Source organism: Oncorhynchus tshawytscha, linkage group LG04 (assembly GCF_018296145.1).
Source record: "Oncorhynchus tshawytscha isolate Ot180627B linkage group LG04, Otsh_v2.0, whole genome shotgun sequence".
NCBI classification, from domain to species: Eukaryota; Metazoa; Chordata; class Actinopteri; order Salmoniformes; family Salmonidae; genus Oncorhynchus; species Oncorhynchus tshawytscha.
The window spans coordinates 33,085,514-33,110,459 of record NC_056432.1 but is presented as its reverse complement, the minus strand read 5'-3'; the positions used below and the strand labels follow the sequence as shown (position 1 = coordinate 33,110,459).

Genomic DNA, 24,946 nt, shown 5'->3' with positions numbered 1-24,946 from the left:
GGTAGAAGGTGACGGAGCTAGAAAGGTGTTTGTCAGACCCGGCGACATCCCGAAAATCGGTCTTCTCACAAAATTGTCCGTAGCGTCTGAACGGTTTGGCCTACAAACTATTACGTTTTTCTCTTCAACCCCCACACGCATCTTGGGACTCGTCTGAAGTTGTTTTGCTCTAGGATGCCCACAGGCCTCACAAGACTCATCTGAAGTTGTTTTGCTCTAGGATGCCCACAGGCCTCACAAGACTCATCTGAAGTTGTTTTGCTCTAGGATGCCCACAGGCCTCACAAGACTCGTCTGAAGTTGTTTTGCTCTAGGATGCCCACAGGCCTCACAAGACTCGTCTGAAGGTCCACCGGTATCAGTTGAAAAAAATATATTGAAGTACTGTATATATGGAGACTGTTTAGCGACAAGACATGTTTCCAGATCTTATGTCTCTCAGATATAGGATAGACACTTCAAAACAAACTTCCTTTAGTTTTTAGTGCCGCCCCCCAAAAAAACCTATCTGTTCCATGTAGGGAATCTGTTATTCAATGCGTTTGTATGGGCGAATATCAGTAAGGCCAAATACAACTTTTCATCAAATAGTTGTTTTATATATGTATTTATTTTTTTATATTTCATGGGGTCTTAAAATTGAAAATCAAATAGCAAAATGATCCTTGATATTTGGTATTTATTAGGATCCCCATTAGCTGCTGCAAAAGCATCGGCTACTCTTCCTGGGGTCCACATGAAACATGACAGTACAGAAATAGATGCATTTAAAATGTCACACACAGCCTACATATCAGTACATACACACAATATCTAGGTCTAATACATAGTACAGTGCAAATTACAATACAAGATATATTAAAGGTTCTGTCTCATCATTGTCCCCTTTGTGCAGTAAGGTGTTCTTTGATTTATTTTTTAAATGGTTTTATTGCTAGCTTGAGTTACCTGCTGTGGCAGAGTTTCATGTAGTCATGGCTCTAATTGAATAGTGTGTGTTACCCAGTCTCTGTTCTGGACCTTGGGACTGTGAAGAGACCTCTGGTTGCATGTCTTGTGTTGTACCGATGAGTGTCTGAACTCTGTGCCAACTGCTTGAACAGACAGTTTGGTACCTTCAACAGATCAATCCGTTGCACAAAGACCAATAGTGATGCAGTCAATCTCTCCTCTTTGAGCCAGGAGAGACTGAAATGCATATTACTGACACTTTCCCTCAACGTACATCTAAGTGTGATACATGCTGCTTTGTTCTGGACCAACTGCAATTCACCTATGTCCTTCTTTGCCGCACATGTCCACACAGCTGGGCAGTACTCTGGGTGCGACAAAACTAGGGCCTGTAGGACCTGTCTGGTCAATTGAGATGTCAAGAAGGCAGAGGAATGCCCCGACCTCTTCCCATTTTAGCAACCATTGAGTCTGTTTTGACCATGACAGCTTTCTATCTAGGGTTACACCCAGTTTAGTCTCCTTAACTTGCTCAATAGCCACATTTTTCAATATTAGATCTAAACGAGGTTTAGCGTTGAGCAAGTGATTTGTCCCAAAAAGGTTTTTGGGTTTTGAGATATTTAGCACAAGCCTATTACTAGTTACCCATTCTAAAACTGACTGGAGCTCTATGTTAAGTGTCTGTTATTTATTATACTGTTGCAGCCAACGTGTATACGGTTGAGTCGTCAGCGTATATACAGTTGAAGTATGAAGTTTTCATATGCTTAGGTTAGTCAATAGAACTTGTTTTTCAACCACTCCACAAATTTCTTGTTTAACTATAGTGTTGGCAAGTCGGTTAGGACATCCACTTTGTGCATGACACAAGTAATTTTTCCAACAATTGTTTACAGGCAGATTATTTCACTTATAATTCACTGTATCACAATTCAAGTGGGTCAGAAGTTTACATACACTAAGTTGACTGATTGGAAAATTCCAGAAAATGATGTCATGGCTTTAGAAGCTTCATTTTTTTGTCAATTGGAGGTGTACCTGTGGATGTATTTCAAGGCCTACCATCACTCAGTGCCTCTTTGCTTGACATCATGAGAAAATCAAAAGAAATCAGCCAAGACTTCAGAAAAAAATGTTGTAGACCTCCACAAGTCTGGTTCATCCTTGGGAGCAATTTCCAAACACCTGAAGGTACCACGTTCATCTGTACAAACAATAGTACGCAAGTATAAACATGGGACCACACAGCTGTCATATCGATCAGGAAGGAGACGCGTTTTGTCTCCTAAAGATGAAAGTACTTTGGTGTGAAATGTGCAAATCAATCCCAGAACAACAGCAAAGGACCTTGTGAAGATGCTGGAGGAAATGGGTACAAAAGTATCTATATCCACAGTAAAACGAGTCCTATATCGACATAGCCTGAAAGGCCGCTCAGGAAGGAAGAAGCCACTGCTCCAAAACCGCCATAAAAAAGCCAGACTATGGTTTGCAATTGCACATGGGGACCAAGATCGTACTTTTTGGAGAAATGTCCTCTGGTCTGATGAAACAAAAATAGAATTGTTTGGCCATAATGACCATTGTTATGTTTGGAGGAAAAAGTGTGAGGCTTGCAAGCCGAAGAACACCATCCCAACCGTGAAGCACAGGGGTGGCAGCAGCATGTTGTGGGGGTGCTTTGCTGCAGGTGGGACTGGTGCACTTCACAAAATTGGATGCAATCATGAGAAAGGAAAATTGTGGATGTATTGAAACCTCTCAAGACATCAGTCAGGAAGTTAAATCTTGGTCGCAAATGGGTCTTCCAAAGGGACAATGACAGCAAGCATTCTTCCAAAGTTGTGGCAAAATGGCTAAAGTACAAGAAAGTCAAGGTATTGGAGTGGCCATCACAAATCAAATCAAATGTATTTATATTGCCCTTCTTACATCAGCTGATATATCAACGTGCTGTACAGAAACCCAGCCTGAAACCCCAAACAGCAAGCAATGCAGGCGTAGAAGCACGGTGGCTAGCAAAAACTCCCTAGAAAGGCCAAAACCTAGAGAGGAACCAGGCTATGAGGGGTGGCCAGTCCTCTTCTGGCTGTGCTGGGTGGAGATTATAACAGAACATAGCCAAGATGTTCATAAATGACTAGCATGGCCAAATAATAGTAATCACAGTGAACAGGTTAGGGTTCCATAGCCGCAGGCAGAACAGTTGAAACTGGAGCAGCAGCATGGCCAGGTGGACTGGGGACAACGAGTCATCATGCCAAGCAGTCCTGAGGCATGGTCCTAGGGCTCAGGTCCTCCGAGAGGGAGAAAGAGAGAATTAGAGAGAGCATACTTACTCACACAGGACACCGGATAAGACAGGAGAAATAGTCCAGATATAACAGACTGACCCTAGCCCCCGACACAAACTACTGCAGCATAAATACTGGAGGCTGAGACGGGAGGGGTCAGGAGACAATGTGGCCCCATCCGATGATACCCCCAGACAGGGCCAAACAGGCAGGATATAACCCCACCGACTTTGCCAAAGCAAAGCCCCCACACCACTAGAGGGATATCTTCAACCACCAACTTACCATCCTGAGACAAGGCCGAGTATAGCCCACAAAGATCTCCGCCACGGCACAACCCAAGGGGGCCGCGGGCCGCCAACCCAGACGGGAAGACCATGTCAGTGACTCAACCCACTCAAGTGACGCACCCCTCCTAGGGACGGCATGGAAGAGCACCAGTAAGCCAGTGACTCAGCCCCTGTAATAGGGTTAGAGGCAGAGAATCCCAGTGGAGAGAGGGGAACCGGCCAGGCAGAGACAGCAAGGTTGGTTTGTTGCTCCAGTGCCTTTCCGTTCACCTTCACACTCCTGAGCCAGACTACACTCAATCATAGGACCTACTGAAGAGATGAGTCTTCAGTAAAGACTTAAAGGTTGAGAACGAGTCTGCGTCTCTCACATGGGTAGGCAGACCATTCTATAAAAATGGAGCTCTATAGGAGAAAGCCCTGCCTCCAGCTGTTTGCGTGGAAATTCTAGGGAGAATTAGGAGGCCTGCGTCTTGTGACCGTAGCGTACGTGTAGGTATGTACGGCAGGACCAAATCAGAGAGATGGGTAGGAGCAAGTCCATGTAATGCTTTGCAGGTTAGCAGTAAAACTTGAAATCAGCCCTTGCCTTAACAGGAAGCCAGTGTAAGGAGGCTAACACTGGAGTAATATGATAAATTTTTTGGGTTCTAGTCAGGATTCTAGCAGCCATATTTAGCACTAACTGAAGTTTATTTACTGCTTTATCCGGGTAGCCGGAAAGTAGAGCATTGCAGTAGTCTAACCTAGAAGTAACAAAAGCATGGATACATTTTTCTGCATAATCTTTGGACAGAAAATTTCAGATTTTTGCAATGTTATGTAAATGGAAAAACTGTCCTTGAAACAGTCTTGATATGTAAGTCAAAAGAGAGATCAGGTACCAGAGTAACGCAGAGGTCCTTCACAGTTTTATTTGAGATGATGGTACAACTATCAAGATTAATTGTCAGATTCAGCAGAATATCTCTTTGTTTCTTGGGACCTAGAACAAGCATCTCTGTTTTGTCTGAGTTTAAAAGTAGAAAGTTTGCAGCCATCCACTTCTTTATGTCTGAAGCACATGCTTCCAGCGAGGGCAATTTTTGAGCTTCACCATGTTTCATTGAAATGTACAGCTGTGTGTGATCCGCATAGCAGTGAAAGTTAACATTATGTTTTCGAATGACATCCCCAAGAGGTAAAATATATAGTGAAAACAATAGTGGTCCTAAAACGTAACCTTGAGGATCACAGAAATTTACAGTTGATTTGTCAGAGGACAAACCATTCAGAGACAAACAGATAAGATAAACCAGGCCAGAACTTGTCCGTGTAGACCAATTTGGGTTTCCACTCTCTCCAAAAGAATGTGGTGATCAATGGTATCAAAAGCAGCACTAAGGTCTTGGCGCACGAGGACAGATGCAGAGCCTCGGTCTGACGCCATTAAAAGGTAATTTACCACCTTCACAAGTGCAGTGTCAGTGCTATGATGGGGTCTAAAACCAGACTGAAGCATTTCGTATACATTGTTTGTCTTCAGGAAGGCAGTGAGTTGCTGCGCAACAGCTTTTTCAAAATTTGTTGAGAGGAATGGGAGATTCGATATAGGTCGATAGTTTAAAAAAATATTTTCTGGGTCAAGGTTTGGCTTTTTCAAGAGAGGCTTTATTACTGCCACTTTTAGTGAGTTTGGTACACATCTGGTGGATAGAGAGCCGTTTATTATGTTCAACATAGGAGGGACAAGCACAGAAAGAAGCTCTTTCAGTAGTTTAGTTGGAATAGGGTCCAGTATGCAGGTTGAAGGTTTAGAGGCCATGATTATTTTCATCATTGTGTCAAGAGATATAGTACTAAAACACTTGAGTGTCTCCCTTGATCCTAGGTCCTGCCAGAGTTGTGCAGACTCAGGACAACTGAGCTTTGGAGAGGAATACGCAGATTTAAAGAGGAATCTGTCATTTGCTTTCTAATGATCACAATCTTTTCCTCAAAGAAGTTAATGAATTTATTACTGCTGAAGTGAAATCCATCCTCTAGGGGCATGCTGCTTTTTAGTTAGCTTTGTGACAGTATCAAAAATAAATTTTGGATGATTTTCCTCAATTAAGTTGGAAAAATAGAATGATCGAGCAGCAGTGAGGGCTCTTCGATACTGCGTAGTACTGTCATTTCAAGCTAGTCGGAAGACTTCCAGTTTGGTGTGGCGCCATTTCCGTTCCAATTTTCTGGAAGCTTGCTTCAGAGCTCGGGTATTTTCTGAATACCAGGGAGCTAGTTTCTTATTTCAAAGCCCTGACCTCAATCCTATAGAAAATTTGTGGGCAGAACTGAAAAAGCGTGTTCGAGCAAGGAGGCCTACAAACTTGACTCAGTTACACCAGCTCGGTCAGGAGGAATGGGCCAAAATTCACCCAACTTATTGTGAAAAGCTTGTGGAAGGCTACCCGAAACGTTTGGCCCAAGTTCAACAATTTAAAGGCAATGCTTCCAATTACTAATTGAGTGTATGTAAACTTCTGACCCACTGGGAATTTGGTGAAAAAAATAAAGCTGGAATAAATCATTGTCTCTACTAGTATTCTGACATTTCACCTTCTTAAAATAAAGTGGTGATCCTAACTGACCTAAGACGGGGCATTTTTAGTATGATTAAATGTCAGGAATTGTGAAAAACGGAGTTTAAATGTATTTGGCTAAGGTGTATGTAAACTTCCGACTTCAACTGTAGACACACAGGCTTTATTCAAGGTCAGTGGAAGATCATTTGTAAAAACAAACAATAATGGCCCTAGCCGGCTGCCCTGCGGTACACCACACTCAACTGAATTTGCATGAGAGAAGCTCCCATTAACAAAAAAAAACAATTTTCTATTAGATGGGTAACACTCTCAATCCATAATAAGTATGACTTACTTAAAACAATTCCATATAGCTTAGTAGTAAAAATATGATTTTTTTTTTCCTTCCTGAAATGTCTTAACTCTCAGATATTGGGCAGACACTTCAGAACAAACTTCCTTTAGACTTTTTGGGGAGACTCTGTTCAATGTAGTGAATCTGTTATTAAATGCGATTGTATGGGCTAATAGCAGGCCAAAAATATTTTCCCATAAATATTTGATATATATTTTTGATACTTCAAGGGGTCTTAAAATTCAAAATCCAAAAGCAATGTGATCCTTGGTATGACCTTAAAACAATTCCATATAGCTTAGTAGTACCCTCCCCCAGCTTACAGGGCTTAGACTCTTATGGGTTAACACCTAATATTTGACTGATCAGTTTATACTGTGTTAGAGGATAATGCCGTGGCTTAGTACATACATGCCACAGATGCAATGAGACCAGCCGGTTTGCTCCACCTCCCACTGCTACAGTAGTAATCCCAGTCCCCACCCAGTCAGTCAGTGGGTCAGACACAGGTCAATAAGGTCATTTTCACTGTACTGGACCTTATCAGCTCAGTCACACCTCATTAAATACAAGCCCAGATTCTAGCAGTGTAAACAGGCCTGGCCTTATGGACTGTCCACAGCACTCATTGTGCTCTACATGCAAGTAGCCTGAGTACCAGTATATTTGTGCTATCATGCCAACTCCTTGTCACTCATTCTCGTGCAAAACATGGCTAACATGCCCCGTTGAGAGCCCTGTTGAAACAGGTTCTATAGCATTATCAGTTAGAGATACTTTAGTGGGGAACAACTGAACAAGCTCTCCGAATTTGACTAACCTTAGCTATTCTTCTCATATTGCTTAATTCGGTTTCATCAAGGGAAAAAATAAAAGGGACAGTTTCACTGTGAACTAAAATGGAGTGTCTTTCTGCTGGCTAGAGTTAAAGGCAACCAATAAGACACAGATGGAACCCCGTTGGCTGTGCATGGTGTCATGATGGTGTCTTGGCATCTATTCAATGGGCCAAAACATTCAGTCAGAAATGTATTGCATAGAACTTGCATGACTTAATATACTTAGAAATGACTGTGACTACCTGCATCATTCTGAATGTTGGGCCCTTAGTGAAGATGCCCATGTTGAGTGTAGTGTACTTAACTGGGCTGAGCAGCAGTTTGTTAGCTGACCGAAGGTGTTGATTGACCCACAGAGTGAAGGAGCTGACGGTGGACACTAATCAGGTGATAGAGGGGGTCCGGCCCAACATACATGTGGTGGACCAGCTGGATGATGACTGGGACCACCTGGGCAGCTCCCCCCAGAGAGATGACCTCAAACTGCTCTGTGAGCAGAACGTAAGCTACACTCTTAATGCACTCCTATGCTCACACACAGCATTTATCCTCAATGGTTTTCTTACTGTGTGCATGCATTTGCATCCATTTCCCCAATAGAGGTGTTGTGTCTGGTGATGCTGGTTGTTTGTCTTGACTGTTTTCTCTCCCCAGCTGGAGGAGGTGTCCCCCCAGCTCTTAACCTTCCATGAGGCTGTCTCTCAGATGGTGGAGATGGAGGAACAGGTGCTGGAGGACCACAGAGCTGTCTTCCAGGTCAGGCTACATTAACAACTGGCTCCTCTTAGATCCTTTCACATATAGTTAGGAGGCTCGAACTCTGAGATGAATGAATCTGCAAGCTTGAGGTCCTGTGAAGTGTGGCGCCACTATCCATGAAATGCTCTAAATCAGGTTCTTCAAACTAATGTGATGCTGACTCCATAGGAGCAAAATAATTGATTGAGGAATATGTTTCAGTGGGAAGATGAGATGAGTAAGTGAGATGCTAATGTGTGTGTTGCAGGAGTCTATCCGGTGGCTGGAGGATGAGAAGGTTCTGCTGGAGATGACTGAGGAGGTGGACTATGATGTGGACTCTTACGCCACTCAGCTGGAGCAGATCCTGGATCAGAAGATTGACATCCTCACGGAGCTCAGAGGTAGGCATGGACATAAATGTTATTAGTGACATGGTACCGTTTGTCTGATGGAAGAAAATCTCTTAGGGATGAGCGAGAATTTGAACTCCTGTCCTATGCAAGACAGCATTTGTATTATTTACCTCCTGAGGTTCTTTTCAATCTTTTGTTGGTTTGTCTCTATGCAGATCACCGTTGACATTCATTCGTAGGTTCACTTTTATTAATGTGAATCATGGTCTTTTTTGATAAACAATATCTAATCCAATGTCTGTGCTCCTCTTTCCTCAGATAAAGTCAAGTCGTTCCGCTCGTCACTCCAGGAAGAAGAACAAGCCAGTAAGCAGATCAATCCTAAGAGGCCGCGTGCCCTGCTGTAGACCAGGCCAGGGAGGGGTGTGTGGAGGGGCAGTAGCACATACAGGAACATATACACTAGATGAACTATATATACAAAAGTATGGACACCCCTTCAAATTAGTGGATTTGTGGACTTACTGAAGAGCTCAATGACTTTCAATGTGGCACCGTCACATAGGATGCCACCTTTTCCAACAAGTCAGTTTGTTAAATTTCTACCCTGCTAGAGCTGCCCCGGTCAACTGTAAGTGCTGTTCTTGTGAAGCATTTAAGAGCAACAATGGCTCAGCCGCCAAGTGGTAGGCCACAAGCTCACAGAACAGACCCGCTGAGTGGTGAAGCGCGTAAAAAATTCTGTCCTCTGTTGCAACACTCGCTACCGAGTTCCAAATGACCTCTGGAAGCAATGTCAGTAATAAAACTGTTCGTCGGGAGCTTCATGAAATGGGTTTCCATGGCCAAGCAGCCGCACGCACACAAGCCTAAGATCACCATGGGCAATGCCAAGCGTCGGCTGGAGTGGTGTAAGGCTCGCTGGCATTGGACTCTGGAGTATTGGAAACGTGTTCTCTGGAGTGATGACTCACTCTTCACCATCTGGCAGTCTGATGAACGTATATGGGTTTGGCGGATGCCTGGTGAACGCTACCTGCCCCAATGCATAGTGCCAACAGTAAAGTTTGGTGGAGGAGGAATAATGGTTTGGGGCTGTTTTTAGTGGTTCCGGCTAGGCCCCTTAGTTCCAGTGAATTTTAACGCTACAGCAAACAATGATATTTTATACGATTCTGTGCTTCCAACTTTGTGGCAACAGTTTGGGGAAGGCCCTTTCCTGTTTCAGCATGACAATGCCTCTGTGCACAAAGTGAGGTCCATACAGAAATAGTTTGTCAGATTGGTGTGGAAGAGTTTGACTGGCCTGCACAGAGCCCTGACCTCAACCCCATCTAACACCTCTGGGATGAATTGGAATGCTGACAGCGAGCCAGGCTTAATTGCCCAACATCAGTGCCCGACCTCACTAATGCCCTTGTGGCTGAATGGAGGCATGTCCCCGCAGCAATGTTCCAATGTCTAGTGTAAAGCCTTCCCAGAAGAGTGGAGGATGTTATAGCAGCAAAGGGGGACCAACTCCATGTTAATGTCCATGATTTTAGAATGAGATGTTCGACGATCAGGTGTCCACATACTTTTTGCATTGTAGTGTACTTAACAATCTGTCTCACCCTGTCACAACCGCCTGTGAAAAGACAAAGGAAAGGACTCATTTGTTTTCCAAATCAGGGTCACGGATGCCACCAGAAACAACTGGAGGGGAATGCAACCTTGGATCCCTTTTTTTTCTGATTTAAAATGTTCTGTTTTTTTCCTGTTCTATTTTATTTATTTACTTATCTTTTTTCCCGTATTTCTTTAAATTGAACGGCTGTTGACTTTGCTTCATCATAGACCTCTCCATGTTGGTTGTGCTTTAGGGTTCTACGATACCAGTGTTGTGGATTCTGGTAGGTCTGACTGACATGTAGCCATGTGTCACTCTGTATGTTGGCCTCCATCATGCATGTGGCTGAGTCACTCCTCAGTTAACTCTACAGCATATAGATACATATAGTTACTCTGTAGGACCAGTCTTTCTCTTGCTCCTCTGAGTTTGAGAGGTGTCAAATCAAGCTGTGCTTCTCGTGTTGTCTTTCCTCCCTCTTGTATCCATGTTTTTTCCTCAAAGAAGAGTCTATAGTTTGATTCAGTTGTGTTCATGTTTTGTGGTGACCCCAGTTAATTTGTTACCCCTTTTACTTTTATACTGTGAAGTCATTTTTCACTCACTTTGTAAAAAATAAAATAAAAAATGGAACAAAAACCACTAACACATGTATAGTAAAAACCACTGACCTACTGCTGCATATGTTACTCAGTGGTTGCACCAGATGTAACATTGGCTCAATAAAGAACCACCTGTTTTGATTTGAACTTTGACCTGCACCAATGAATTGACGTGTGGTGACGTTTAATTCTTTATATGGCATTAGAACCTCTAGTCTTCCCTTGAGCTCTGAAAGAAATGCATGGTGCCAAAATACGACAAAGGATGTAGGTCGGGTATGACAGGGCTGACTAGCCCTGTGTGTATGATGAAAATGTTTGTTTTTCAGTCTTCATACGTAGGTAGTAAAGGCTCTGACAGTGGTTGATAATGATAGGCTTTACATTTGTCTGCTTAGTAAGCAGTGTGATGTTCTGTGTTTGTAGGGCCCAGAGAGACAGCAAAAGTTGCCAAGAAGGGAGACTGTGGTGACTCTGGCCCTGTCACTCAGCAGTAGTGTAGTCAGTGACACCAGCAGCGCCATCTAGAGGCAGACTTCAGCTTCATCGTGAGGACAGTCCGCACAGGGAGACACCAGGGGATCCTACAGCGTAGCAATGGCCCAGTTTGAATATTGTCGTAGTTGTAGCTACATCTTTAAGATAGAGATATACAGTAAGTCAGTATGTATTGTTTTGTGGTAAAGAAGTCATGAATTGCTGAACTTCTTGAAATACACCAACACTGTTTCAAAAACTCATCTCAAGGCTCTTCAACAACCCTGAAAGTCAGACAGCTTACAAAATATTTTTTTCAACCTGTCCATTACAACCAAGCACGTGTCAGGTTCAACTGATACTTAGGGATGACCAACTACATTGTATTGCATCTATTTTATGTATAGCTGTACACTTGCCTGATGATTCCAACAGAATTATTACGCTGCTCTGTTCACTACATACTTCAGTCAGACTGCCATCGTTGAAGTCAAAATGAGTGGTGTTATTCAAAAAGTAATCAGCGATTGCATCATCTCTAACCAATCAGAGTATCAAAGCCAATGACTAATTTTCTAAACGCTGCTTTACCCATGTGTTCTGGCCCAACCCACCACTTTCTGGATCCAATCAGAACGGTTAGAATGTGTTTGCGAAATTTGTGAGGTACTCAGACGCAGACTCGTTACGGAGAAGAAGGTTAATGACCACGGGTGTGGCGTAGTGTTTGGCCAGAGCAAGGAGTTTGGGTAGCTATACACGTAACCACTTAATAAATATGTACATTTCACTGTAAAGGCATAACGAAGGTATTCCAGAGGGGTAAGCCAGTATGGTGTTTTGCTGCATTGATCTAGCCAATGAGTGTTGTCATCATCCAACAGTCCATAACAGCTTCCAGTTGCCATTCCTTAAAGAGCACTGGAGGTTTAAAAATTAGATAGGTTTCCACAATATTGCTTTCCTGCACCAAGTCCTCAGCAGTAACGTCTGCTTAGGATAAGTGGATCCCAGCAGAGTTGAATGTGTGAAGTCTGTGGACAGAAGACATTAAGGTTATGACATGAAGAATCACTGTTAACGTTAACGTAACATTAAAACAAAATATAACGCACACATAAGTAGAATAGTCCAGCTCCACTTACACCATGAAGTCCTCTTGTCTATGCTCCTGGCTCGCTTCTCACTGAACAATATCTCCTGCAGAACATTCTGGCTTTGGCCAGATCTGGTTTTGACATCCATTGAGAATGACTAATTCCTCAGTGTATTTGAAAAATCTTTACAGCACTCTCCTTTTTGATAACAACTCAACAGGAAAGGGAAAAATGTCATGCTCTGATCCAGTTGAAACATCTTAAAAATAGGCCTACCTGATTACTTCTTATCCCTTGCGCAAATAGCCTACAGCTGTGTCTGTCCCGAGCTCACTGGTGCAGGAAACTGAGGGCCCAGAATATTTTATAGAATGTTGTAAGGATCTTCAGGCCATACCCAAGTTAAGTTGATACAATGTGATTTATAGGATATTTATTTTTATCAGGATATTTTCTACCTGCAGGCTGCAATGTTTTTGCATAAAGCAAGCTCAATGCATATATAGTTGATTTGAATTAAACACACTGTCTATAGTGCCTTCGGAAAGTAGTCAGACCCCTTGACTTTTTCCAATCTTATTACAATCTTATTCTAAAATGGAGTAAATAAAAAAAAATATCCTCAGCAATCTACACACAATACACCATAATGAGAAAGCAAAAACAGGTTGACATTATTGTTGATTTATTAAAAATTAAAAACATACCTTAATTACATATCTATTCAGACCCTTTGGTCTGAGACTCGAAATTGAGCTCAGGTGCATCCTGTTTCCGTTAATCAATGTGATTGGAGTCTACCTGTGGTAAATTAAATTGATTGGACATGATTTGGAAATCCACACACAAGTCTTTATAAGGTCCCACAGTTGTCAGTACATTTCAGAGCAAAAACCAAGCCATGAGGTGGAAGGAATTGTCCGTAGAGCTCCAAGATAGGATTGTGTCGAGGCACAGATCTGGTGAAGGGTACCAAAACATATATGCAGTATTGAAGGTCCCCAAGAACACAATGGCCTCCATCATTCTTAAATGGAAGAAGTTTGGAAGCACCCAAACTCTTCCTAGAGCTGGCCGTCTGAGCAATCGGGGGAGAAGGGCCTTGGTCAGGGAGGTGACCAAGAACCCGATGGTCACTCTGACAGAGCTCTAGAGTTCATCTGTGGAGATGGGTGTCCTTCTGGAAGGTTATCCCATCTCTGCAGCACTCCACCAATCAGGCCTTTTTGGTAGAGTGGCCAGACGGAAGCCACTCCTCAGTAAAAGACACATGACAGCCCGCTTGGAGTTTGCCAAAGGGCACTTAAAGACTCTCAGACCATGAGACACAAGATTCTCTGGTCTAATGAAACCAAGATTGAACACTTTGGCCTAAATGCCAAGTGTCACGTCTGGAGGAAACCTGGCACCATCCCTATGGTGAAGCATGGTGGTGGCAGCATCATGCTGTGGGATGTTTTTCAGGAACTGGGAGACCAGGCAGAATCGAGGCAAAGATGAATGCAGTAAAATACAGTGAGATCCTTGATGAAAACCTGCTCCAGAGCTCTCAGGGCCTCAGACTGGGGTGAAGGTTCACGTGCCAACAGGACAAGGACACTAAGCACACAGCCATTACCACGCATGAGTGGCTTCGGGGCAAGTCTCTGAATGTCGTTGAGGGGCTCAGCCAGAGCCCGGTCTTGAACCCGATCAAACATCTCTAGAGAGACCTGAAAATAGCTGTGTAGCAACAATCCCCATCCAACCTGACAGAGCTTGAGAGGATCTGCAGAGAAGAATGGGAGAAACTCCCCAAATACAGGTGTGCCAAGCTTGTAGCGTCATACCCAAGAAGACATGAGGTTGTAATCACTGCCAAAGGTGCTTCAACAAAGTACAGAGTAAATGGTCTGACTACTTATTTAAATGATATTTTATTTGTATAAATTAGCATAAGTCTTAAAACTGTTTTTGCTTTGTCACGATGGGGTAAGGTGTGTAGATTGACTAGGGAATTTTTTTAAAAATATTTTGTCGAAAAATTAAAGGGTCTGAATATTTTCCGAAGGCACTGTATACCATTTCCACACACACACGAAGACAGATCCAGCTCAGAGGCCCAACTCGTAAGCTCCAATAGCAGCAGATTTGAATTTAGAATGGAAAATGAATGTGTTTCAGTAAAAACATGCTAGTGCGTCGAATCGTATCTCATCGAACCGAAACGCAGATGATTTCCTCTAAAAGACTGCATAATCAATCGGCATCTGAATTGGCCGTACAGTATTCACTGCGATGCAGTGTCGACAGACTTCAGGGTTTTCATACTAATTGCGTTTTGCGAAGCAGAGCCATTGTGAAGGAAGTTGTCAAGTAAGGGAGTTTGTTTATACATGGGTGTTTATGTACACTGGCTAGATGGATATCCAGCCAGTTATGGCTAGCCAGTTATGGCTAGAAACGCCCGAGTCCCATTGTGCGGCCCATTTTTTAAAAAGGTATCTGTATTCCCAGTCATGTGAAATCCATAAATTAGGGCCTAAGGAATTTATTTCAATTGACTGATTTCCTTATATGAACTGTAACTCAGTAAAATCTTTGAAATGGTTGCATTTATATTTTTTGTTCAGTATAGCTAGCTAAAAAACATCTGGCACAGGCTGGCTCTCATACATTAATGCTAGTTATCTACTAAACAAGCCTTGAATTTTTGACTACTTGGTTCTTTTTTCTGCTCTACCTTGTCATTATTTGAGTCGGCTGAGAGACACATGCAAAGAATGACAAAATTACACAATTATGAGTCGCAATAATATTTCCAACACTTGAAAATATATCATGACTTGAGTGTCAAGTCTACAGGAAATATTTTTACTTCTGCAGTAATTAGAATGTTAGAGACCATGTCCGATTAGTTTGTACCACACCTACTGGCAGAGCCATACTCCTGTGGTTTCATCATGCATAATTTATTTTCCAGAATTTCAAAAGAATAACTATTATATTTCAAACCGATGATTAGTAGATTTATTCATAACTCAAGTTAAGGTCAATACAAAATGCAGTGCAACTGCAGTACAAATGTCCATCTCTGAAGCAGTGTATTATGTATGTGTTTTACATTACTGTGATATCAACACTTTGTTCTTTCTCTCTCACTACAGCTTCTGATAACTGTACATATGCTTAAACAATGTTACAATTACTTTTCCTTCCATGCTGACTGCTCATTCCTCAGAGATGGGAATGTCCTCCAACGTCATGGCGATGGCTCTCAGTTTGGGGTCATCTCGCCAGTTCACTTTACTGGCAATGATGATCCCCTGGAGAAAACATCGCAACATGATTTTGACATAACAAAAACAGGTAATATGCTGTCATTCTCTTTGCACTAAGACTGTGTCCCAATGATATCCTCTTCCTCCCGAAGTGTGCAGTAGTTCACTTCCCTTTACTGGTTTGAAAGGAAACAACTGGTATAAGAAATATGTTGGAAATTCCCACTAGCCCATGACTCCACCAATCCAATGCTTTTCGACTTGTGAGAAGAAGTGAATGAGTGCACACTTCAGAAAAGAGATTGGGACACATCTTAAGAATAAAAATAAATGTATTCTTAAAGATAGAAAAATGCCCATTTACCCGCAGGACATTCTGTGTGATGGTGGCCATCTTCTGGTATTTCTCTCGGTGAGACTGGCCTTTCTGCAGGATGTTTCTGTACTTCGCCTCGGGGAGGCTCCCTCTTCAACTCGTCCATCTTCTCATGAGTGAGACGCTTTGGATCTGCAGAGGAGAAAAATAAAATGCAAACGATTTAAATATGTTTGAAGGAGTTTCATTTTTTTGGTCAGTTCTCTGCTCCACCTGAACTACGGGGCAAAGTATGAAAACATGAACTAAAAGGTGATTGAATATCTTCAATAATATTTTGTGAATTCCTATATATCCTCCATGGTGAAGCATCCATAGTGTGGATGATGAAATACCAAGCCTCTGCTTTTTGTAGGTCTGTGATTTGGTCCTGAAGCTCATATGATTCCTGTTGACAAAGCAAACAGGTCAGAAATAACATTCCATAAATCCACAACAGTTGGTAACACAATACAGCAGCAGAACCAAGCCAATGACCATTTTTATGATGAAAGCAATAAACATTCTGTTCTAATTTATAAAGCTGTTAGTTACGGTCACACAGATTGGTGAAAACATCCATTGTCCAACCATATTGATAACAGATGCACCCACCTGCTGAAGTGTCTTCATCTTTGAACAAAGGTCTAGGCTACGATTGGTCAGTTCCCTCATTGCTCTGGCAAAAAAAATACAGGCCCCACTCTATACATCAAGTTGTGCTTAAAACATGCATTTACATGTTTTTTTTCCATTGGCAGGTGCAGTGTAATTACAACATCAGTGGGTAAACAACTGATACCCATTTCTGGTTTGTGTGACTGACATTTTTGACAAACAATGCAAACGCATTGAAATCTATCCCAAAGTAGATCAATGGGTAGTGCTAATAATATTTGTTTTCCTTCTCAAAGCCAGTTTAGGAGGAGCTGTTTTTTTTATTTTTTTATTTTTTATTTCACCTTTATTTAACCAGGTAGGCCAGTTGAGAACAAGTTCTCATTTGCAACTGCGACCTGGCCAAGATAAAGCATAGCAGTGTGAGCAGACAACACAGAGTTACACATGGAATAAACAATTAACAAGTCAATAACACAGTAAAAAACAAAGGGGGGAGTCTATATACAATGTGTGCAAAAGGCATGAGGAGGTAGGCGAATAATTACAATTTTGCAGATTAACACTGGAGTGATAAATGATCAGATGGTCATGTACAGGTAGAGATATTGGTGTGCAAAAGAGCAAGTAAATAAATAAAAACAGTATGGGGATGAGGTAGGTGAAAATGGGTGGGCTATTTACCAATAGACTATGTACAGCAGCAGCGATCGGTTAGCTGCTCAGATAGCTGATGTTTGAAGTTGGTGAGGGAGATAAAAGTCTTATTGTTTGAGTCCAATAAGACAGTTGTTGTGTCAAATGGCACCCTATTCCCTATATAGTCCATGTTAGGCTGTATGATAGGCTCTTGGTGCGACCTTTGAATGTACCGCTCGGAAGTTACCACTAATCACGTGACCAGATAATTATTCAGCAATCCCCCGCCCCCTTCAGCAATCTCTAGGCTGACTGAAAGATAGATATGAAGGTTAAATGCCTTTGCTAGCTGCGTTTGTCATTTGGTTCACCATTGTCTATAGTGCTTATTTTAACATGTAAAACGAGGTTCATTTTCAATGGGCACTGAATAGCTCAAATTGGTTGATGGAATTTGTCTGCTACCAGCATTTTGTCCGATTAAGAACGGTTTTCTTGTGCTATTCTTAGAAATCAACTCGGTGCAAACAAACGTCATGGTTTGACAGTATGGCCTGGGAAACTGACCTGAACGTTTATTTTGTTTTCGAATAATATAACCTACTTTCAGCTGACAGCATCAAGCCAAAGGTAAGACATTGTATGTTACAGACAATTAACTCAACTTTAGATCTGATCTGATCTGGCCGGGTTTGAAATTCGTATACATGTCTAAGATGTGTTTTATTGTGTATTTTACTCTGAATGGGATGGTATTATCCTCCGATGCCCCGTTAGCTCACATTAGCATCCATGCAGTAGAATGTCTCCTATCACATACCGTTGTTCTAAACCTATGGTTTATATACTGCGGACATAGTCATTTTCCCTTTTCACATGACAACTCCCTCTTCTGGTACTTTTAGGAACTGAGGATTGTTTTCACCCGGAAGAAGACCCGCGAGGACATGGGTGGCAAAGTCAGTAGCACAATGGCTGCAGTTGGAAGGGTGGTACAGGTACGCTTGTCAAACTTGGATATTTGTCGCTCTGCAACAACACTTGTAACTCAAGTGAGTACTTTTAAAAGTTCAATAGTCAATGCAAGTTGCGATTTTCAAGGTCAGAAGTCAACAACATTTGTTTTCGCTGTGCATCCCCAAACTAACGAGCTAGCTACCCATGCTAATGCCCTTGTTGGTCTGCATGCAATTCAAGAGCTTGAGCACGTAGCTAGCTACTAACTATCATGTACATGTTCGTAAAAGTTGACTTACTCAGTTCAAACGAACTAATGCCATGTTAACTGCCATACAGTCATACACGGTTAGTCGTTGAACTAAGGCTAGAAATAGCACGTTCGCTGATCAGTAGTTCTCCCTGTCAGTGTCTACTCTAGCTACCCAACTTATCTGGCAGTTTATTCAAGGCAATGATAAACATTTTGTTCGCCTACTGCTATATGGCATTGCTTTCAATTCATAGCAATAATAAGCAATATAGGATTGTCTGGCTGCAAAAGAGAAGTCTTGAAGTGATTGAGTAACTTGTCTGTTTTCATTCGACTACCTTTCAGGCTGTGAAACCTCATGCTCCTCTAATGAAGTTTCCCAGCAGAGAGGGGGTCCCCAGGCTGAGTGGTGAGTAAGAACTTGCCAGTGTGATGTTGCACTACCTATTGTTATTTTTTTCATCCATGGGTAGTGCTAACCCTATTGAAGAGGACATTCCACCCTTTATCTGTTAAGGGACACAGCTACTGTATGCAATTGTGTGTTGTTAGTCAAAATGTAGCCTGTTGGTTGAATATTGTTTGGTTGTATCAACTTTAACTCGATAGACAGTAGAAACTGCGTCAAACAATGTACAATTGTAATTATTTCTCTGTAGCTCTCTGCCTTAAAAAACGTTTTCCTCTATCGGTTTGACATTTTGTTGTTGGAAAACCTGGGTATTGTTTTCAGGCGCTTTTCAAATCAAAGATTGAAACACTGACTTGTTTTCCCTTTTTTTTGTCAACCCCAGTGTATTTTAGTAAGAGGTTGTTTTAGTCCTTTCCAATTTCATTATAAAATAGTGCTATGAGTAATGAATAAAATAACATAAAACACAAAGGATGTCCAGTGTTTCACCTCTATGCATTTAGCAGCGCTGCACTGGATGGTTAAACTTTCAGTGTATACTTAAATGACTAAAAGTCACTGATAGAATAAGCCATGGCAAAATGTGTGTAATTGCAGGAAATTTGATTTGAAACTGCTATTTTTATTTCAGGCCCATGACAAATGTGTAGAATTTCAGGAAATTGGCTTTAAAACAAGAATTGTCTCTGACAAAGAGGGCAGCCTTAAACTGTGCCCCCCCCCACACACACACACTAAATTTGCCACTGCTGTAAATATTTGTAGGATAAACACTGGATGTCTAAAACAATAACATCACTGATTAAAAGCTACCTATTCGGCTAATGTTTTAAAACAACCTTTTCCTCTGTTTCAGTCCAAGAGACTCTTAAAACATTAGCAGTCGGCTCTCCTAGTTCACCTCCAGTTGTAGCACCGCCGCTGTTATCGAGACCCCCCAGACCTGTCACTCTACTCTCTGGAACCCCAGACAGTGTGGCCACAGTTAAGGAACTCCCCCAGAGATACCGCAGGAGGGCATTGGAAACAGACGAGATGGACTATATTCAGGTGAGTGCCTAGCTGGGGCACTGAAGAAGTGCTGTAATTCTTGTATTTTTTTATTTTAAAAAGTGTTCATACAAATACTGAAAGGGATGATATTTTTGTGACATGCAGTTACACTCATGGGTTGGGCCTGTACTTTAATTAGATCTCTGCTTTTGGTTTACCCCATAGTTTTAGAGAAGGCATTCTGAGTACTCTGTTGTTACCTGAGTCTTGCAATACAGGGAAGATCTCACTAACCACCAACTCTTTTGTTTTCTTATCTTTTCCAGCGTGGTGGACCAGAGTGATGTTAAGTCCTTACCTGTGGAAATCAGTTTGTGTTTTTGCCTAATTTTGTTCCCCAACAAGAGAGGACCTGCTGCCACACCTCAGACACAGAATAATACTATAATAACTGAAACTGTACAAATAAAGTATATTTTTAAAGATGATTGTGTAGATATTTCATTTCAATGGACATTTTTAATTTAATTGTTTGTCTTGGAAGAAAAGCAATTACAGTAGATCTCAATTATATCACCATTTATTTGTTCAGCACCCAACTCATTCAGTGCCCATTATTTCACACCTTCACTTAATTAAATCCTTTAAGGTTGATGTGAATGTTGGCATGATCCACTGTACATTAGTTTTTTAATTGACCAGTAAGTGTTCCCATCTCTACACTATTGTTGTCCATATCCAAAGCTGCTTTCTTAGTTGCACATTTTGCTCAGCATTTTTATGATACCACATCCAAACAAGGACCAGACTGAATTTCACCCCTAGAATGAAGAAAATCAAGGGCTCTTTTCTTTCCTTGCCCCTTCAGTCAGGGTTGGCATTATGGGCGGGCCTTAGGGGCCTGGCCCGCCCTACCGTACATCCTTGCCCGTCCAAAATAATGATAATTTATTTGACCGTAAGACACATCAATGTCAGATGAAACATCTGTGTGAGTGAAGCGGTGCCTCTCAGTATGTGTAGACCATGTATCTGATGTCTTGACAAAAAGATTATGGCATGTCATACTCTACAGTGTCAGATACATGCACTACATATAGTGAGACAGAGGGGTGCTGTTTTGCTCGCTAGTTTCAGCAGGGGTGGTGAAGCGAAAGGACTTGCGAACCAACCAACTTTGGGACAAAGACGAACATTGTTAGGGTGGAGACATGAGCATCTGGTCATTATATACAGATCTCTGGTTTCAGCGAATTGGAAAGGAAAGTTGGCAGGGGCACAGTGCACTGTTCGGATGCTGGCTTCCTCTAGAGTAAATGGATGTTTTGCCAAAATTATGTAATTACTTCTAAATAAAACAAAATACTTCACCAGGGAGCATGACTTAGCCACAGAGGATCATTAGCTTCTTATAAAAAAAAATGCCTATTTGGGAAGCCTCCAATTTGGGCAGCGCGAGCGGCAATAGAACTAGCTGAGTTGCAGCTGTCAGTGAAGTGTCAATGTGTCAATATAATGTCGTTATTTTGATCAATTCCCCATTACATAGTTTATTTTCTTTCCAAAACACTGCTGTCTCTGATCAATTTTCTCATCTCTCAGAACAAATTTCTTGACCCACACCAGGCTTCAAGACGGGTCACTCAACCGCTCTTCTCTGTGTCACGGGGGCTCTCTGCACTGCCAAAGCTGACTCTCTCTCCTCTGTTCTCTTCCTCCTAGATCCATCTGCTGCCTTTGACACCGTGAACCACCAGATACTCCTCTCCACCCTCTCAGGGCTGGGTGTCTAAGGCTATGCACACTTGGATTGCATCCTACCTGGCAAGGTGACGTGTAGAGGATCTGTCTGCACCACGTACTCTCACTACTGGTTCCCCTAGTGCTCGGTTCTAGGCCCTCTATTCTCTATACACAAGTCACTCCTATCATTGTTATACGGATGACACTGAACTACTTTTCTCCTTCCCCCTTCTGACACCCAGGTGGCTAAACGCATCTCTGCGTGTCTAGCAGATACAGTGCCTTGCGAAAGTATTCGGCCCCCTTGAACTTTGCGACCTTTTGCCACATTTCAGGCTTCAAACATAAAGATATAAAACTGTATTTTTTTGTGAAGAATCAACAAGTGGGACACAATCATGAAGTGGAACGACATTTATTGGATATTTCAAACTTTTTTAACAAATCAAAAACTGAAAAATTGGGCGTGCAAAATTATTCAGCCCCCTTAAGTTAATACTTTGTAGCGCCACCTTTTGCTGCGATTACAGCTGTAAGTCGCTTGGGGTATGTCTCTATCAGTTTTGCACATCGAGAGACTGAATTTTTTTCCCATTCCTCCTTGCAAAACAGCTCGAGCTCAGTGAGGTTGGATGGAGAGCATTTGTGAACAGCACTTTCCACAGATTCTCGATTGGATTCAGGTCTGGACTTTGACTTGGCCATTCTAACACCTGGATATGTTTATTTTTGAACCATTCCATTGTAGATTTTGCTTTATGTTTTGGATCATTGTCTTGTTGGAAGACAAATCTCCCTCCCAGTCTCAGGTCTTTTGCAGACTCCATCAGGTTTTCTTCCAGAATGGTCCTGTATTTGGCTCCATCCATCTTCCCATCAATTTTAACCATCTTCCCTGTCCCTGCTGAAGAAAAGCAGGCCCAAACCATGATGCTTCCACCACCATGTTTGACAGTGGGGATGGTGTGTTCAGGGTGATGAGCTGTGTTGCTTTTACGCCAAACATAACGTTTTGCATTGTTGCCAAAAAGTTCAATTTTGGTTTCATCTGACCAGAGCACCTTCTTCCACATGTTTGGTGTGTCTCCCAGGTGGCTTGTGGCAAACTTTAAACGACACATTTTATGGATATCTTTAAGAAATGGCTTTCTTCTTGCCACTCTTCCATAAAGGCCAGATTTGTGCAATATACGACTGATTGTTGTCCTATGGACAGAGTCTCCCACCTCAGCTGTAGATCTCTGCAGTTCATCCAGAGTGATCATGGGCCTCTTGGCTGCATCTCTGATCAGTCTTCTTGTATGAGCTGAAAGTTTAGAGGGACGGCCAGGTCTTGGTAGATTTGCAGTGGTCTGATACTCCTTCCATTTCAATATTATCGCTTGCACAGTGCTCCTTGGGATGTTTAAAGCTTGGGAAATCTTTTTGTATTCAAATCCAGCTTTAAACTTCTTCACAACAGTATCTTGGACCTGCCTGGTGTGTTCCTTGTTCTTCATGATGCTCTGCGCTTTTAACGGACCTCTGAGACTATCACAGTGCAGGTGCATTTATACGGAGACTTGATTACACACAGGTGGATTGTATTTATCATCAGTCATTTAGGTCAACATTGGATCATTCAGAGATCCTCACTGAACTTCTGGAGAGAGTTTGCTGCACTGAAAGTAAAGGGGCTGAATCATTTTGCACGCCCAATTTTTCAGTTTTTGATTTGTTAAAAAAGTTTGAAATATCCAATAAATGTCGTTCCACTTCATGATTGTGTCCCACTTGTTGTTGATTCTTCACAAAAAAATACAGTTTTATATCTTTATGTTTGAAGCCTGAAATGTGGCAAAAGGTCGCAAAGTTCAAGGGAGCCGAATACTTTCGCAAGGCACTGTATGTCAGCTTGGATGTCGGCCCACCACCTCAAGCTCAACTTCAACAAGATGGAGCTGCTCTTCCTCCCAGGGAAGGCCTGCCCGCTCAAAGACCTCCATCACAGTTGACAACTCTACAGTGTCGCCCTCCCAGAGTGCAAAGAACCTTGACGTGACCCTGGACAACACCCTGTTGTTTTCTGCAAATATCAAAGCAGTGACTCGCTCCTGCAGGTTCATGCTCTACAACATCCGTAGAGTACGACCTTTCCCCTCACACAGGAAGTGGCACAGGTCCTAATCCAGGCACTTGTCCTCTCCCGTCTGGACTACTGCAACTCGCTGTTGGCTGGTCTCCCCACTTGTGCTACCAAACCCCTTCAACTTACCCAGAACGCTGCAACCCGCCTGGTTTTCAACCTTCCCAAGTTCCCTCATGTCACCCTGCTCCTCCGCACACTCCACTGGCTTCCAGTTGAAGCTCGCATCCACTACAAGACCATGGTGCTTACCTACAGAACAGCAAGAGGAACTGCCCCTCCCTACCTTCAGGCTATGCTCAAACCCTACACCCTGACCCGAGCACTCCGTTCTGCCACCTCAGGTCTCTCGGCCCTTCCACCCCAATGGAAGGGCAGCTCCGACTCAGCCCAGTCCAAGCTTTTATCTGTCTAATGGTGGAACCAGCTTCCCTCTGAAGCTAGGACAGCAGAGTGCCTGCCCATCTCCCCACCTAGCTCTGACAGCTACATTGAGGAAAAATGTACTTTCTATGCCTGTGATATGTGATTGTCCCACCTAGTTATCTTAAGATGAATGCACTAACTCTAAGTCGCTCTGGATAAGAGCATCTGCTAAATGACTCAAAAGGCCTAGTAAATGTAAACGTTGTTTGCAGAGTTCACAACCTACTACACTTGTGAGAAACAACTTTTGGTTTATTTCATAACCATCATTTATGAGTTTTGTCATTTGTTTCATTGTCTTTTGTTTGGAATGCTCCATGTGAGCAATGTGCTTGTGTCTGGGTTCTTTGTCCTGATAAAGTTAGCCTGCTGCACACAAATGTAGGAAAGTGCCCATTTGGAGATTCTGATTGATTTAAATCACCACGTCCACCACTAATAAGCTGAGCTTCTCAGCGATTTTTTTCTTCACCCCACACAGTAAGTCAGCGAAGTCTGTTTATCATGATCTGATGATTCCATGTATCCAGTGGAAATGTCATAAAAAAACTCCCGAGCTCACTGGCACAGGAAATTGAGGGTCCGGAATAGGCTAGTTGATACTTCACTAGCGACAGCTCAAGTAAAGACAGAAAGAAAGGGAGGCAGACAGGTGAAGTAGAGAGAGATTGTGATTGAAAGAACATACATTTTTATTAGTTGGCTTTAGGCCAATGTATTTTACTTAGTTGATGATGGAAGTTAAAGCCTCTTGCATTAGTTGAATTTAAACTTTTAGACTCTTATTTTTTTGAATTTGACACCTTTTTCTCCCCAATTTCGTGGTATCCAATTGTTTTAGTAGCTACTATCTTGTCTCATCGCTACAACTCCCGTACGGGCTCGGGAGAGACAAAGGTTGAAAGTCATGCGTCCTCCGATACACAACCCAACCAAGCATCACTGCTTCTTAACACAGCGCGCATCCAACCCGGAAGCCAGCCACACCCAATGTGCACCTGGCAACCT

General features: G+C 42.4%; 2 protein-coding genes and 1 long non-coding RNA gene across 6 annotated transcripts in view; all 3 read left to right on the top strand.

Annotated features, from left to right (window-relative positions):
* LOC112248584 (kinesin-like protein KIF2A) overlaps positions 1 to 9,238 on the top strand; it is a 33,406-nt gene extending 24,168 nt beyond the window's left edge. For 2 of the 3 annotated variants that reach the window (XM_024417730.2, XM_024417731.2), the window contains exons 18-21: positions 7,635 to 7,779; positions 7,933 to 8,034; positions 8,285 to 8,420; positions 8,691 to 9,238. In XM_024417730.2, coding sequence (XP_024273498.1) covers positions 7,635 to 7,779; positions 7,933 to 8,034; positions 8,285 to 8,420; positions 8,691 to 8,779 — 472 coding nt within the window. In that variant the 3' untranslated portion in view covers positions 8,780 to 9,238. The remainder of the gene's footprint in view (positions 1 to 7,634; positions 7,780 to 7,932; positions 8,035 to 8,284; positions 8,421 to 8,690) is intronic. The other variant, XM_024417733.2, reaches the window with a different exon arrangement.
* Positions 9,239 to 13,977: 4,739 nt separating this feature from the next.
* LOC121846422 lies at positions 13,978 to 15,954 on the top strand. The gene is made up of 3 exons (XR_006083311.1): positions 13,978 to 14,512; positions 15,378 to 15,505; positions 15,788 to 15,954. It is a non-coding gene; the product is annotated as an uncharacterized LOC121846422 (long non-coding RNA).
* Positions 15,955 to 17,319: 1,365 nt separating this feature from the next.
* LOC112248583 (28S ribosomal protein S36, mitochondrial) lies at positions 17,320 to 20,132 on the top strand. 2 transcript variants are annotated; one of them, XM_024417728.2, is made up of 5 exons: positions 17,320 to 17,659; positions 17,935 to 18,081; positions 18,585 to 18,648; positions 19,508 to 19,701; positions 19,971 to 20,132. In XM_024417728.2, exons 2-5 carry the CDS (start codon positions 17,977 to 17,979, stop codon positions 19,986 to 19,988), a joined length of 381 nt encoding a protein of 126 aa, XP_024273496.1. In that variant the 5' UTR covers positions 17,320 to 17,659; positions 17,935 to 17,976; the 3' UTR covers positions 19,989 to 20,132. The 2 variants fall into 2 exon arrangements, with proteins under 2 accessions (XP_024273496.1, XP_024273497.1); XM_024417729.2 differs by having other exon boundaries at positions 17,321 to 17,659; positions 17,935 to 18,027.
* Positions 20,133 to 24,946: the final 4,814 nt, after the last annotated feature.